General features: G+C 39.6%; 1 protein-coding gene across 7 annotated transcripts in view; it reads right to left on the bottom strand.

The window, feature by feature from the left end:
- Positions 1–17,166, bottom strand: part of MED12L (mediator complex subunit 12L) — a 333,058-nt gene that overhangs the window by 226,298 nt on the left and 89,594 nt on the right. For 5 of the 7 annotated variants that reach the window (XM_047727957.1, XM_047727948.1, XM_047727968.1 and 2 more), the window contains exons 12-16: positions 10,600–10,731; positions 7,054–7,180; positions 4,421–4,635; positions 3,039–3,143; positions 1,999–2,175 (exon numbers count right to left, since the gene is read on the bottom strand). In XM_047727957.1, coding sequence (XP_047583913.1) covers positions 1,999–2,175; positions 3,039–3,143; positions 4,421–4,635; positions 7,054–7,180; positions 10,600–10,731 — 756 coding nt within the window. The remainder of the gene's footprint in view (positions 1–1,998; positions 2,176–3,038; positions 3,144–4,420; positions 4,636–7,053; positions 7,181–10,599; positions 10,732–17,166) is intronic. The other 2 variants (XM_047727992.1, XM_047728001.1) reach the window with 1 other exon arrangement.

Here is a 17,166-nt window from a genome sequence, read left to right as displayed (position 1 = left end):
ATTCTAAATGACACAGTAAAGGGAGGCCTAAGGCAACTGATGATAGAAGGCTACGAAAAAATTTATCCTGCAACATCAATTTTCTAGCAGTTGCTTTATGACTGCATTACAGTTATGTCATAATCCATCATGAGAGACTTAATCACTGGAAATCATTCATGTTCCTTCCTCCAAGGAGGGGGCAGTCTTTAGAATGTTACGTGCTGGGAATGACTGCATGGCCAAGGATTACATGAACAATAGAAGAAAGATGTCCGTGCTTGGGTAGTGCCCTAAACCAAGACATATGGAAGAGGAAAGCCAGCAAAGCCCTGCCTACCCAAGAGAGGAACACAAAATCCTCAACCAATTCAACCACATTCAACATTTTGCCTATTTATTACCTCTCCTCTTTTTATTTAAATTAACTTTTTATTTTGGAATACTTTAAAGTTTACAGAAAAGGTACACAGATAGTACAGCAAGTTCCATTATACCTTTCATTCAGTTTCCGCTAATGTTAATGCCTTACATCACCGTGATACATTTGCCAAAATAGGAAATTAACATTGGTGCATTAAGTGTTAACTGAACTCCAGACTTCAAATCCTGCCTCCCCCCACTTTTGATGCCAACTATTTTAAGACCAATCCCAGACATTGCAATAGTTCATCCATAAATTTTTCAGGACACATCTCTAAAATATCAGGCTATCCTTTCTGTTGCCCTAAATGCATGGTGAGATTATTCCATTATGTTGGAAATGAGTGATGTGTACAGGTGATGAACAGAAAGAATTGTGGCAAGTTTTGACATAGCCCTGGACACAGAAAAACTGGCACCAAAAAGAAGATTCTTAGTTGTTATAAAAAAAATAAGTGTAAAAAAAATTTTTAATTTTGAAAAGTTCCAAAAATAACAGAAATTAAAAATTAAGAAAATATTTAGTTTGCAGAGCAAAACTCCTCAAAGATATCCAGAAGACAACATTATATATACCTCACAATTACACTGCTGTTAAAATAATACTAATATGGGGAGGGTATGTGCTATGGTGAGTGCTGTGAAGTGTGTAAACCTGGCGATTCACAGACCTGTACCCCTGGGGATAAAAATATATTATATGTTTATAAAAAATAAAATTTAAAAAAAAATAATAATAATAATAATAATAGTGTGCAACGAAAAAAATGGCTCATTAAAATTTCTCTTAAAATCCCAAGAAAAAAGATAGTAAACCTAAAATTATAAACACATTTACAGATTTGGGTCCAATTTTCATTAATTAATATCAAAAAACCAATCTTGTTTCCCTTCAGTAAAAATCACATCACTCCTTATGAGTCAAACACTACATTTCCCAGTAAATATCTCTCATATGCTGCTCAATTCTTATATTCATCGGAGTGAAATCCAAGTCCATGTCATATGGACTTGGTTTCCTCTATGAAGCCTTAACCATCTTCTCAATCAAACGCTCTCTTTCTCCCCTCCAATATTTATTCTTTGAGAGTGTAAGACACCCAGGCATATCAAACAGTTCACCTTCCAGTGGGCAGTTGGGTTTTTACTAAATTACTGCTTGTGTTTTAGTGCATATCATTTCACATGTGTCTCCCTCCTATCTTATTCATCTTTCCTGTGTCCCAAAATTCTCATTCATCTGCATAACACCAAGTACCTGCCACAATACAGTGCACATAAAAGACACTCAGTAAATGAGTGTAAAATGGAAGTGGGAAAATACATTTAGACGTCATTTGCAGTCACTCAAATGCTCTTGATAAAAGGATACTAATCTAGAAAATTCCGTTAATTCTAGCTAGCCAGTATCATCACATCACAAATTTGAACTACAACTATACATATGCTATATGATCATAATTATAACAAAAGAAGCAGTGAATGAAAAACTCACCTGCTTTCATATGTATTACTCAGGCAAGAGTAGAAGAGTCGTGGTTAATGACCATAAAATGAAACAATCAAGGCTGTCAACTGACTGAAGCCGTGACTTACCAGAGGTATGGGGAAATGTGTTGCATACTGCAGGTGTCGCAGGAGGTCATAATTAGATGGAAAAATTAGCTCCCTGGGTTTTTCTCTCTTAAGCAACTTCTCACCATTAACCGACATTCTTCTGCCCAAGGAAGGGTTGGCATTCTCACAGGAGTCTCCAGGCATGGGAGAAAAAATCTAAGTCATGTAAAACAAATGTTGGAGATTGTAAATGAAAGAGAGCAACACCAAAACACAGCACTACATACCAGAACTCCAAATACACAAGACACTCCTACACTATCTCTTCCCTCTTTAAGCACTGAGAAAATAAAGAGAAAAAAGAAACTGTGTTAATCTCCACAAAATTCATATACAGATTAGTAGGAAACTGTCAACATAATCTCCTAATTTGAAGATGAGAAAATGACAAACACACTCATAAGAATTATGCAAAGCTACACTTCCCAGAGGACCAGAAACAACATCAGACTCATAGGTTAAGTGTTTTCTCATAGGGTTACATTTCCTACAAAAACATAAACACAGAAATCATTAACAAAACTAATGAGTACCAGATATAAAAGTTTTAATCAGTATTCCAAACAATATGTTTTTTATAAAGCACCTCACTGAGAACCATAAGGAGGAAATTATTATAACTATATGGAAATTAAAGTAGAGAAAGTATAACAAGTCCAGATCCAGAAAAGCTACATACATAGCAAACCAACAGAGACTGTCATGATCAAACTATTCATGTATTCCTGAGAGATGATGATCTCAAATGAGCAAAAGAGTCACAGATAGTCAATTAGGAGGACAGGGGTGTTCTAATCTACAAAGGAGACAATGCAGCCAAAACTAAGGATGAACTGAAATGAGACAATTGCACAAGATGAGTCACTGTACCCTAGCAAGGAATATGGCAGGATCACATTTACATCGGTACAAAGGTCATTCCAGTACATGGGGCAAGGAACAGAAGGACGGAGACAAGCTGGGATAGGGGTGGGGAAGAGGGGGTTAATAGTCAATAAGAATTTGAAGGTTGAACCTACTGGAAATTCCGAACCAAAGTCAGTTTTAAAGTCATTCTTGTCTACTTCATCAAAAATATTAGTAGTTCCTGAGTCAATGCCCATATGCGTCATTATAGTCTGTTCCTGATGATTGCCAGAGAAAGAAAGTGACACTGTAAATTTTGTAGTTCATTAAAAACCTGAAGCTAAAATATGACAGTGATGTTTTTAACCACCCTAGGTCTTTTCTCTCCTTAGTAACTATTTTTCCCAAAAAAAGAGAAGTTTTAAGACATGCACTTGCTTTAAGAAGTTACATTCTTTATCCTCATCAGATTTACCTTTCAAGATACTTCAAGGAAAGAGCCCACAAACTTAAGACATTAAAAACAAACTGGCCATAATGTCCCTCCTTTAGGGTATTCCCAGTCACGTGCTCACAAACTTTACCTAGAAAATCTGAGAGTGTACCTAAGATATAAGAAAACTCGATATCCAAGAATAGAAAGGAAGAAACAGAAATGTAAAAGAAACATAAACAGGTAAAGTAACTTTGGTTTTTAGCCTTTTATAACTTCTAATGTAGGCAAATTTGGAAACAGTATTTGTATTAAGGAAGGAATTTTTAAAATTCCTGCACCATTTGATCACGAAATCTTAAGAACACGAACTATGAATCCACACATGTAATTCTAATACCAGGTCTTTCAATTACAAGGATAACCAGTGTTTTAAAAATATCATCACAGCATATGCTTAAGCGCTCACAAAACCATCATGAGGCTTGATTTTTAAGGAACCTCCACAATCTCTCACCATTTTCCACTCTTTTCTCTTTACCACCTCCATGTTTTCTGCCTTGAAAACTTCTTTAAGTATATGGAACAATGTCCAAAACACCAGAAATTGGCATTAAATTATAGTCATAGTATGAAATAATTTGACAAGAATAATTTCACAACATTTTAGAGTTTTCAATTAATTGAAATGAAAATATGGTATGTTATGATCAAAACAGGATGTCCCATTTTGTAGGAAAGACAGAAGCAATGGATGAACTGGGGAAAAGATGTTCCTTAGAAAGGGACTTTAGGCCAAAATCAGTCTGATTTTAAGGCACAATGTTAAAGAAAAACTGGAAATTAGAAATACATAAAATTGGAAGCATATAATTCCTGTCCAGTAAAAAAATGTTATGTACTGTCAAATCTTTAATAGTTTTAGAGTATCCAAAAGAAAATTCTGGAATATATATATATTCCATATGTTTTCTTCATAAGTGAGGAACAGAGATAAATGAGTTCTTTAACAGGAGAATACAATTAAAATGCAATCACCCTTCCACCACCAAAGGATCCTCTCAAAGGGGTTTCCCCAGCTGAGTTGTTTTCAGGGCTGGGGCACCACTCCCAGGGCCATACCTCCATTTTCATGTCATGGTCCTTTGGGTAGTGTTCATCCACATTCTCTCCAGCTGGCGACCGTGGTCGGGTCGAGGCGGTGACTGACAAGTCTCCTCGAGATATGAGGGTGCACATGTATGCATCATGAGAGAAGACATCGTGTCGGATGAACTCACAGAAGAGCAGCACCAGATTCACAAATTCTACCTTTTCACATTCACTGTTTGGATCCGCTATAAAGAAAAAGATCAACAATTCAGTCCCCTTGATATAGTAGGAAGAAAACACCAAACAGGAAGGCTTAACATGGGGCACCCAGGTGGTTCAGTGGGTTAAGCAACTGCCTTCAGCTCAGGTTATGATCTCAGGGTCCTGAGACGGAGCCCCACCTTGGGCTTCCTGCTGGGAGCGGGGGGTGGAGGGAGGGTCTGCTTCTCCCCCTGCCCTTCCCCACCAAAGTCCCCACTCATGCTCTCTCTCAAATTTTTTAAAAAGCAAATCTTAAAAAAATAAAAGCTTAATATTTTCATTTTTTTCTTACATAATAGAAGAGTTATTAGAAAATTTACTATGAAACCCAAGCATTTTGTGCATTATGGGCACATGGGTTTTGATCATCCCTTTGGACTTGAAAAACAGTATCCAGTGTGTTAAGGACAATTTCCAGTTTAAAGATAGTGGTCCCTGGCAAATGAGTAACCACTTAAGTAATAACATAAACACAAAGTTTCAGGTAAGGAAAAAAAAAAAGTGGGGGGGGGGGGGGCCAAACTGCTTTCCTCTGGTTTTACTAGTAAAACAGCTCAAGACTGTTTGCACAGCTTGAGAGTGTCCATATATTTCTAAGGTGTATGTGTGTACCTTTCAAAGGACACTTCACAATAAAACAATCCAAAAGGTCCTTGAAAATACTAGTGCACGGGATCCACTAAAAAAAAAAAAAAAAAGAGGGAAGATGGAAGACACAGAGATGGAGCTCTGCGGTCTTTCCCAGTTGATAGCCAGTCCGTTCAACTCATATTATGACTTTCAATACTGCCTCTGCTCTCTGAAACTTTGCACCCTTGAGAGGTTAAAAAATGTTAAGAGCCACCCTCTGAGGCTCGGGCCCTGGTACCATCCTGCTCACAAACACCAATAGAGACAAACAGATGGATCCAGGGAACATTAAGCTCCTTCCCTAACACTGAAGCCTTGGCGGTTGCTGCTGTCCGCTAAAGTCAGCGACACACAGTGTCTACATGAAGAAGTAACACCGCTCTCTCTCTTCCGGATCCCCCAGAACAAGCAGAGGCAGACAGGAGGAAGAGCTTCCCAAAGAACAAACAGGAGTGAGGACAGGCTGAGGAACAGCAAGGGCAAATGTGTATCCGTCCCCTCCGGAAATGCAAGAGAAGTTGGAGCAGCTGACTTCCACTCCTGACCATCTATTTTCTACCCCCTAGGATCTCTTCCGTCCTGCATTTTTCTGCTTCCTCTTCCATGTTTCACAACAGCTGCCTACCTTGCCACCACCAGTGTGTCTCCAGCTCTCCCCCAGCCCAGAACAGCCACCGAGCCACTTTAAGAACCTCACTCCCAAGCACCATTCAACCCAAAACAAGGGCCTTCTCAGAGGAATTGGGAGCAGCACTATTTCTCGCTGCTTTACCTCATTCTTCACAACAAACCTGTCCCTCCCGCCCCCTCCATGCATTTTCTCCCCTTTCTATCACTTTTCACTTTATGCCATCTTTCTGTTGTTTCAGCACTACCTACCTGAAGACTTGCCCTGCTGCACTTTGTCACATGAAAGCCTCAGAAAAAGATCAAGATGGCTAAGCACACATAAATGAATCTTTCAAGTGTCAATTTACAGTATAAACCCACTGGTCTTATAACACCCAAACCCTCGACTCCCCACAAACAATAGAAAAAGAGACAGAAGAACGGGAGAATGAAAGAACATCCCAGAGAGAACAGGCAAGCAGCCAGCCGCCTGCACAAACTGTTTCCTTACATCAAGGACCTGGTTATAAAGTACTTTGTTTGACTTTTCCTTTTCTTATCAGCAGTTAGAAAAGGAAAAATTTTTGAAAAGAGTGCAAAAGACAACCCGGGGCAACAGCTCTTCCTTTCCTGCCCACGGGTCCTGTCCCCGTGCTTTAATAAACCACCATTTTGCACCAAAAAAAAAAAAAAAAAGAAAGAAAGAAAAAAAAAAGAAAACAGTGCAAAAAGAGAAAATTCCTAATCACAACAGTGATTAGACAATGAAACATCAGAGGACTTTAGCTCCTCTCTTTTGGTAAGAAAGAGCTAGAACGGGAAAACTATACCACCAAATATAGACAATGAAACATCAGAGGACTTTAGCTCCTCTCTTTTGGTAAGAAAGAGCTAGAACGGGAAAACTATACCACCAAATATTAGAGAATGAGGTGACTTATTTTTACATTTTTAAAACTCTGGAGATTTTGAAGTCTTTGCAGCTCACTTAATTTTAAAATTGCATAGAAATCTCCATTAAAATCATGCGACAAAATTTTGCTCAGTAAAATATACATTACATTCAGCACCAAGAACTCTTGATTAAGACGCAAGAAAGGAAGAAAAAGAAGAATTAGCTCCAATCTTTTATTTAGGATCTAGAAGCAAAGAACTTTACTTACATAATGAGGGGGCCTGTGTATCTAAAAATCTTAATAGAACATTCTGGAAAATAGGCAAACTAGATCCAGCAATAGAGGCTGAAGAAATGGACTCTTTCTCATCCAATACCTCTGATTCACCACATCTCTAAGATTAAAAATAAGCACAGTTAATTACAGACGGCAATATAGCCACGGTAGGTCATGAATTTGTTAGTTTTTTATTAACATTTAAATTCTCAGAAAAAAAACATGCAAAATTAATTGAGATTTCTGTACTTGAGGGCTATGCATCATAGGTAAATATAATTTCTGAAAGTTAGGGGAAACTACCCCAGAACAAATCAAATGATTTCAAAGGACACCCTTAAAAAACATTATTCATGTAAATTATAAACTCTGCACCACATTATAACTGTCCACTGAATATACAGCATAGTATAATAAACTACTCATTGTCCCTATGCAAAATTGCTAAAAATAATTTGAAGTTTTCTTCATTTTTAAATAGCTCATGCTCAACTATATACTTCCCCTGAGAAATTTTTGGGCATGTTATTACTGAGTTTGACTTTTTTGTGTGTTTGTTTTTGCTAGGTTAGTGTACTTACAACTGTGTGCAAGGGGTGTTGGGAAGTATGTTGTCAAATAAGAAAGTGAACATAATTCCTCTGATAAGATTCCTTAACTCCTCACACTTCACCAGTTAAGATCTCTTAGAACCTGTGGAATCTCCACAGTTCATGAAACACAGAACTAGAGAAGCTGCATTTAAGACAGTACTAGGAGACCAAAAAAGAAACAATTCAAAAGCAATCAGGGGGGCGCCTGAGTGGCTCAGTGGATTAAAGCCTCTGCCTTCAGCTCAGGTCATGATCCCAAGGTCCTGGGATCAAGCCCCGCATCGGGCTCTCTGCTCGGTGGGGAGCCTGCTTCCTCCTCTCTCTCTGCCTGCCTCTCTGCCTACTTGTGATCTCAGAGTGTCAAATAAATAAATAAAATCTTAAAAAAAAAAAAAAAAAGCAATCAGAACCCTGTTCTCTATTCTTTCTCTTATCCCTTTGCTCTTCCCATTTTTATTACTATTCTTTAATATTAATATATTATTACATTAAGATATTAATTCCCTAATCCATCCTCTCTTTACGAAGGTCAAATTTTGAAAATGATGATGTTGAACAGCAATCAATTATCTTAAATACCTCTGAGAGAATATTTCTTTAGATGTGAATATTTACACTTATTAAAATAAAAAATTACAGGGCACCTGGGTGGCTCAGTGGGTTAAAGCCTCTGCCTTCGGCTCAGGTCATGATCTCAGGGTTCTGGGATGGAGCCCCACATCGGGCTCTCTGCTCAGCAGGGAGCCTGCTTCTCCCTCCCTGTCTGCCTCTCTGCCTACTTATGATCTCTGTCTGTCAAATAAATAAATAAAATCTTAAAAATAAATAAATAATTAATTAATTATAAAGTCATCAGTGTGAGCCTCTTCCAAAAATGACTGTGTGTTTCTAGAACACACTGGAAGAAGGGATGCCCATGAGACACAACAACCCAGAAGGAGCAACTAAATTTGAGAATATCAACTTTGGTTACTAAAGTTTAACCACTGCAATTCACAGTAGAATAGTCTATCTATTCATAGAAAAAAAAAAAATCAATGAAACATCTTTCCTAATCTGCACATCGTAAAATGGGTCATGTGTTTCACACCTTACTTAACCCAGGATCTTCAAGCCCCAATTTGAACAATGTGATCCTTTTTATTTGGTGAATAGTACTTTCCCAACAGTTGGAGAGTGAGGCCTACGGATATATTCTTTCTCTTTCATTTTTTAAGAGCTTCACAGGAAAATTCACAGGAATTTTAAGAGCTTAGTTTAGTAAGAGAGAACCAGCTAAGTTGTCATCCATTCATACAACATTTTCTGAGCACCAGCTATGTAATGAACACTATTTTGGGTGCCAAAGACACAACACTGAACAAGGTGGGCAAGGTCCCTGCTGTCAAACTTACATTCTAGAGGGTGGTAGGCAGGCATTAAACAATAAGCCAACAGGAGAGTAAAACAGAGAAAGAATGACTGAAGGGTGGGTGATGGAGGATCTTCCTGGGGAGGTGACCCATGTTGAGCTAGGAATGCTAGAAAGCCACACTGCCTAAACTAGCAAGGGCAGAAAGGAACTGGCCATGGGAAGACTGGGGAGCAGTGTGCCACCCAGTAGGAACAGCAAGCCCCAGGTCCCAAGGCAGAAGCTGGTTTGGCGTGCCGGAGGCCCAGGAGGGCCAAGGAGGCTGCAGCTATGCCCCAGGGGAGAAATAATGAGGCAGGAGGAAAAGGCAGGCCAGGGAGGCCCATACAAGGCTCTGTGGACACAGTAAGGAGCCATTAGGAGTCGGCATAAGGGGAAAACGTGATCTGCTTGCCGTTTGAAAAGATGGCTGTGGCTGCTGTGAGTAGCAAGGTGGCAGGCAAGTGAGGGAGCAGAGAGGAGAGGACCCTGCAGCAGTCTGGGTGAGGAGGAGATGGCAGGCCACTCACATCACCCACAGCCTTTCTCCTGGCCAGCCCTCCCGATCTTATGGGCAGATAAGGGGGCTGGCTTAATAATTTTCCCTTCAACAAAAGCTAGAGTTTATCAAGCTAACTTTGTTTTTCTCCTTTTTAATCCACTTCCAAGGGCCAGAATACAATCATAAAACTAATACAAATTGGTATCTGTAATCTCAAAATCAGAACTACCTCAAGAAAATATTTCCAGGGTGCCTGGGTGGCTTAGTTGGTTAAGCGTCTGCCTTCGGCTCAGGTCTCCGCTCAGGTCATGATCTCAGGGTCCTGGGACTGAGCCCCACATCGGGCTCCCTGCTCACTGGGAAGCCTCCTTCTCTCTCTATCCTCCCCAACCCTGCTTGAGATCCCCCCTCACTGTCTGTCAAATAAAGAAATATATCTTAAAGAAAATATTTCCAGATTCACTATATTATGTAGCTTTAAAATTCAAAAAAGTTGTATAATATATACATTTCCGTGTGTGTGTGTGTGTGTGTGTGTGTGTTGTGTGTATTCATATGTATATAATACAAAATGTATATATGTGCCTGTGTGTCTCAACTTCATTTGGGAGAGGTCCTTGTTCTAAATCAGATGTTAGGGGCGCCTGTGGCTCAGTCGTTAGGCATCTGCCTTCAGCTCAGTCGTGATCCCAGGGTCCTAGGATCGAGTCCCATGTCAGGCTCCCTGGCTTAGCAAGGAGCCTGCTTCTTCCTCTCCCTCTGTCATGCCCCATGCTCGTGCTCACTCTCGCTCTGTCAAATAAATAATATCTTCTTAATAAATGAATCAGATGTTAAAGTTTTATTTTAAAAGATACAATTTTAAATTAGTCCAGAATATAAATTATTGGCTTCGTCAACTGAGAGGGATCCTATATGTGAATTTGTATATTCTCCCTTTTTTCCATGAAGACAGGAAAAAAAAAATAGCATATGGATAAGAAAAAAGATTCCTCTCCACAACAGTTATTTTTAAATGATGGCGTTCCATCCAGAAAGAAAACTGAACCTACCTCTGCCTCAATTTCCGCCTGCCTCTTCTCCAGGAGCTTCGCCACAGCTATGGCCCTGTGCTTGCCCGACCGCTTGCAGCTCACCGCCCACTCACACAGCAGGGTCACCACAGCTTCGTCATTGGGGGCGACCTACAGTCAAGAGAAAGGGGGACCGGCCATGTCAAGTGAAGCGTTTGCCCAATGATGGGAAGCAAGCAACGGACTTTGTAATGCTTTTAGAGCTTTAAGATTTCTTATATTTTATTATAGGCATTCTAGAAAATGTTCCCAAATCCCTTTTAACTGAAGTATAAAGAGCAACACCTAAGTGACAAGGAAGGAAATCACTTACTGGAATAGCTCACTCTGTGACTGTTTCAAGGGAATTAAGAGTCTCCAATCTCCTTGTATGTGTCTTTCATTTATACAGAATTATCACAGAGCCCCACTGATTTTCCAGAACTCAGCATCAAAAGCCAGGAGGATGGGAAACTGAGCACTGAATATCCAGAAGATCTGTTCCCAACTCCAAGCACTCGCTCCACTGTTGGCCTCCTTGCACCCAGAGCCTCACTTACTACCTAAGCCGAACATGCCCAGTCAACAAGCCACCCACTCCAACAAGGAACAGAAAGGAACTGGAGGGGAGGCTGGAAAGCCGGCCAGACCCTCGCTGCATCAGAAACAACAAACAGGAGAAATGACAACCAAGCATCAGAAACAAAAATTAAAAGAAGACACAGCAGAGGACAGTATATCCTGGGTCTGCGCAGGGCTCAGCACTGTTCCTGGAACTATGAGCTGTGGTTGCCATGGCCCAGAAATGGGTACCACAGACTGAAGATCAGAGGGGTCCAAGAAAGGTCACAGGAACCCAAGTGACATGAATGTGGGACAGGTAGGTGGAGTTAGGTCAGAAGAGGAATCATCCTTTTACGTAACCTCACCTTTCCTCTTAGAGGGTGCAAGCCAAGCAATGTAACATCACCTGCCAGTGTTTACTATTTGTCTGTCTTTATAAACACTGCGCCGCAAGAACTGGAGAATCACAGTATTGGCTTTCATGTGAGAGGTCCTAAACGTTTTAGAATCCATAAGCTCAATTAAGATTATAAGAGTTGTAAACACACTCCCAGGAAAAATATGCAGACATTAACACATAAATCCAGCACAACTTTTCAGAAAGTTCATGGACTCTGAGAAGACACCCAAGCATCCCAGGGTAAGAATCCCTAATCAGTTTATGGTACTAGCAAACAATTTAGATCACAAAAACCAGTTTATTCTAAGATTCTTAGTCATCCTACCCTAAATTTGACTCAAACAAAGAAATGTTATCTAGGGCAGACCTCAAAAGAATCTCTGGGTCTCTTAATTTAAATTAAGAGAAATAACTGAATTAAAATATGTAAAGATTGAATATAACATTTAAGAGAAAAAGAGACTAGAAGGAAGGTTTGCCTGGATTCAATCTAATCCAGAGAAAAGGAAAAACATAAAAAGTGAATTCAGTAAAGCACTACATGCTTAGATTTACATTACAGAGAACAAAAGGAGTTACCCTAAAAATACTACCATCAGTTTTTAATAAATTAATGTAGCCAGTAATGTGCATCATATCTGCATTTATAGTTTTTTGTATTTTCTTCTGCATCATTAAAGTAAGATGAAAATAGGCTACAAAGGAATAAAGGAGTGACTCACTCAAGTAATGGGCTCTGTTTGACCTAAACGTGCACAGAACAGCACATATAAGGGAAAACACTTCTTTTTAACACATCCAGATCAGGACCACAGGTTTGGAGTGATGTGCTTAGAAAATAAGCCCTAGGAAGGAGTCAATTCACTTCTAGAAGCACTTATTAAGGACCCATGCTGAGGGGAAAAAAAATGTAAAAGACCTGGCCCATTCTCTAAAAGTTCACCTTCTAGAAAGAAAAACAGAAAAAACAACTAATCACAAAGCTACAAGACATGGGGTGCCTGGCTGGCTCAGCTGGAGGAGTGCGTAAGTCTTGATCCTGGCATCATAAGTTTGAGCTCCATGATGGGTGTAGAGATTACTTAAATAAATAAATCAAATAAACAAACAAACAAAATAAACTTTAAAAAACATAAAAGCTACAAGACGTTTTGACAACATGGAGGAGGAAATAATTAAGTCCAACTGTCTGCACTTTCCATATCTCATAGGCAATAAGCATCTGTCCGTCCCAGCTTACAGACACATCTGAGATCTTAACTTGAAGACAGGAGTGCCTGCAGTCTGCCTGCTATAGCTGTGGTCTACAATTTGTAATTATTAGGAAATAACTGAATTAAGAAGACCCAAGGAAAATGCTGCTGCAAGATGTTTTTAAAATACAAAATTTTATTACAGAAATTTTCTTATATTAATTTCAATTATAGGCCCATAATCTATTTTCAACCAGTAAATACTTCCTAATACCGGCAAGATTCAAACAGTGCAAAGCCTACTCTTTTGGACTAGCAGATGGACTACCAAATAATGCCAGGTCTTCCTTAGGATATTGGAGTGGTGGGGATGGAGAGATACACAGGTTCTGTATCCAGTTTAAAAGAAACAGTAAGCTATTACAAAAGATGTTTTATTACTAACTTCTCAGAAAATCATACTGAAAATCAGGTCATCTGATATCAACTTTAAAGCAAACGGCCCCTGAAATATGAATAATTACATTTATGTATTTCGGTCATAATGTACTTTATTAGGTCATTATTACTGAAAAATTATCTATTAGTTATAAAATGCTTTTATAATTTCAGCATATTTTTCAAGATAATTTTTCAGTGAAAACTCCCCCTTTGACTCCTAGTAATTACTACAAAGTTTTGATTCACATTTTAAGGTATGTTTACCAAGAGGCCCCTTCTAGATTCCACTACCGAAAACAAGGATATTCTGCTTTTTTCACTCTAGTCCCAGTTCCAGGGTATATTCAGACAATCAGACATGTTTAGTGCACATGCACACAGACACCCATGGCTTACACTCCCCACATGCAGATCCTTGCGCCCCTCCCCCACCACTCTGCATCAGTCAACTTTTGGAAAATTAGAGGATTGCTCCCATTTGCCTACCAGATGTTATCTTACAAATTAATTCAAATAACTGCCAACAGGACATCATAATTTCAAATATGTAAATTGAAGAACATTCTCACTCTATAAACAAATTTCTAAGAATATTAAGCTCCACTTCTTTAAAACAATAATTATTTGGTAAGTGAAATTTAGTAAATATGATTTTAACATATAAAAACTTCAAGGCAAAAAAAAAATTTTTTTTTAAGATTTTACTTATTTATTTGACAGAGAGAGACACAGGGAGAGAGGGAACACAAGCAGGGGAAGTGGAAGAAGGAGAAACAGGCTTCCTGCAGAGCAGGTAGCCCGATATGGGACTGGATCCCAGGACCCTGGGATCATGACCTGAGCTGAAGGCAGACGCTTAACAGCTGAGCCACCCAGGCGCCAATCAAGGCAAAAATTTGAGGAAATTTAGGAGTTCAAGATACAGGGGTGCCTAGGAGGCTCAGATAGTTAAGTGTCTGCCTTAGGCTCAGGTCATAATCCTGGGATCCTAGGATTAAGTCCCCGCATCAAAAATCCCTGCTCAGTGGGGAGCCAGCTTCTCTCTCTGCCTCTGCCACGCTCTCTCTGTGTCTCTCATGAATAAATAAATAAAATCTTAAAAAAAAAATTTGAGATATAAACTACAGTCCCTCTCTTCAACAAGATGGCAATTAAGTGGGACAGACATACATGTATACAAGTAATTTGGAAATGAAATGAAAAGGAAAAAAATGGGAAATGAAGATTATCTCAGGGAGTCAACACTTAACAGGAGTTGAGAGAAAACTGAAGGGAACTACTAGATGCTTTCTTTCAGAAAGTAGCTTTTTGGGAAAAATCTTGAAGAATGAGTTAAATTTCAAGAGAGAGATGAATAAAAGGAGAAACAAGTAAGTGGGAGATAGAATAACACCCCCAACCCCAAAGATGTCCACATGCTAAAGCCAGAACATATGAATACCTTACCTTAAATGACAAAATGGACACTGTGGCTGTGATTAAGTTCAGGATGTCAAGAGGGGAGAATTATCCCAGATTACTGGGTGGAACCAACGTAAGCACAGCAGTAGTTGTGAGTCAAAGAATTTTGACAAGAGAAGCAGGAGCCAGGGTCAGAGACTAGAAGATGCTGTGCTGATGACTTTGGAGAAGGAGCAAGGGGACACAAGCTAAGGAATGCAGGTGGCTTACAGAACCTGGAAACACAAGGAAACAGATACTCCCATACAGTCTCCCTAAGAATGCAGCCCAAATGACACCTTGATTAGAGCCCAATAAGACCATAACCTCCAAAACTGCAAGAGGAAAAATGTGTGGTGTCTTAAGCCACTAAATTTCTGCTAACTTGCTATGGCAGCAATAGGAAATTACTTCAAAGAAATTTTAAACAAGCACATAAAAAGTGGCAAATGGGACACCTGGGTGGCTAAGTCAGTTGGGTGTCTGCCTTCAGCTAGAGTCCTGGGATCAAGCCCCTCATCCGGCTCCCTGCTCAGTGGGGAGCCTGCTTCTCCCTCTGCCTCTATCTCCTCCCTTCTGCTCATGCTATCTAAAAAATGAAACCTTTAAAAATCTATTTTTTCATATCATTTATTCCAATAATTCAATCTCTAAAAATATAACCCAAGGAAAGTATCTTCAAGTAAGAAGATAGGAGTACTCAAGTTATCAGCGAAGCATGATGCTAAAACACTCTTCCTCTTCTAGCTCCCAGAAATTGACAGATTCCCTCTGAAATTTGAAAGAGGCTCTTAATGGATCAAAACAGAGAAAAGACGGTGAACTCACAGGGAGACACAAAGTCTTTATGGATGGTTCACAGGCAAGAGCATTTGTCTTCAACAATGAACTATGGGCATTTTTGTAGTGTTTAATTTTTCTTTCTATTTTTCTGCAGACAAATGGTGATATTTCAGTATCTAATTAAAGATGTATAAAATAAGGAAGGCAGCCTGGAGGGTCCTGCCACTGAACAAAGGGAAAGGGGAAGTCAAAGATGCATGGTTACTAGTAAGGCTCAAGTCCCCTCCGACAGCATTCTCCCCTCTCAAACAAGGTCAGCTCCCTGCCAGCCTACCATTCCTCCCTCCTTCCAGAAGCAGCACCCCTACTTCTCCTAGGGATACTGCTCCTCCTGCTCCAGGGGATTCACAGAGGGGTACCCCATCCTCTTAGCTTTAGTGCCAAATTCTGGATTGGGGTCTCCCACGAGCAATGATGACTTTAGGCAATTCTTTGGTCACACACACACACACAAAAATCACTCTATCAGGAACTCATCAGTTGTGCTACTCTGTGCTCAATCTTGTAAAACATTTGGGATTCTAAGAGACGACTCCTGACCAGACGGAACTTTCTATTCTGATCAAAAATATTTTTCAGGGGGCGCCTGGGTGGCTCAGTGGGTCAAAGCCTCTGCCTTCAGCTCAGGTCATAATCCCAGGGTCCTGGGATCGAGCCCTACATCGGGCTCTCTGCTCAGCAGGGAGCCTGCTTCCTCCTCTCTCTCTGCTTGCTTCTCTATCTGCTTGTGATCTCTGTCTGTCAAATAAATAAGTAAAATCTTTTTAAAAAAAATTTTTTTTCAGGATACGTTTTCTGCCATATGTATTGCTTATTCTAGCCATTACTAAAATCTTAGCATTTATTAACTGACAAAAACAGACACAACAAAAATTAAAAGCTGAAACTTCCTGACCTTTTCAATCATTTTTTTTGAAAGATTTATTTATTTGAGAGCACAAGCAAGCATATGCATGTGTAAGTGAGAGGAGGGGCAGAGGGAGAGGGAGAGAATCCCAAGCAGACTCTGTGCTAAGTGCAGGGCCCCACGTGGGGCTTGATCTCAGGACCCTGAGATGATGACATGAGCCAAAATCAAGAGTCAGATGTTTAACCAACTGAGCCACCCAGATGCTACTCTTTTCAGTCTTTTTTTTTTTTTTAAAGATTTTATTTATTTATTTGACAGAGAGATCACAAGCAGGCAGAGAGGTAGGCAGAGAGAGAGGAGGAAGCAGCCTCCCTGCTGAGCAGAGAGCCCGATGCGGGGCTCGATCCCAGGACTCTGAGATCATGACCTGAGCCGAAGGCAGCGGCTTAACCCACTGAGCCACCCAGGCGCCCCTCTTTTCAGTCATTTTTAATAAAAATTTAAAACATAAAATTACTTAGTATGGACTTATAATCACCCTTAAAAATAACAAATTAAGTTATCTTGGCAAATTTACAGGTGGTAATAAAGATAGTTAACATTTATTGGGTGTTTACTCAATTTACAGTCCAACATTGCAATAAATGTGTTTCAGGAATTATTTCTTTTAATCTTTACTACCTATGAGCTAGTTATCATTGCCATTTTACAATTAAGGAAGCCAAGGCATAGAGATGTTAAATACCTTGTCCAAGATCACTCAGCTAATTAATAAAACTCTTGCCACAGCATAAATCTCAGGATATGAACTAAGTAAGTACAGCAACGCTGTGTTT

Source organism: Lutra lutra, chromosome 1, assembly GCF_902655055.1.
Source record: "Lutra lutra chromosome 1, mLutLut1.2, whole genome shotgun sequence".
Classification (NCBI taxonomy): domain Eukaryota; kingdom Metazoa; phylum Chordata; class Mammalia; order Carnivora; family Mustelidae; genus Lutra; species Lutra lutra.
The sequence above is the reverse complement of the archived record's forward strand: the minus strand, read 5'-3'. Positions and strand labels throughout refer to the sequence as shown.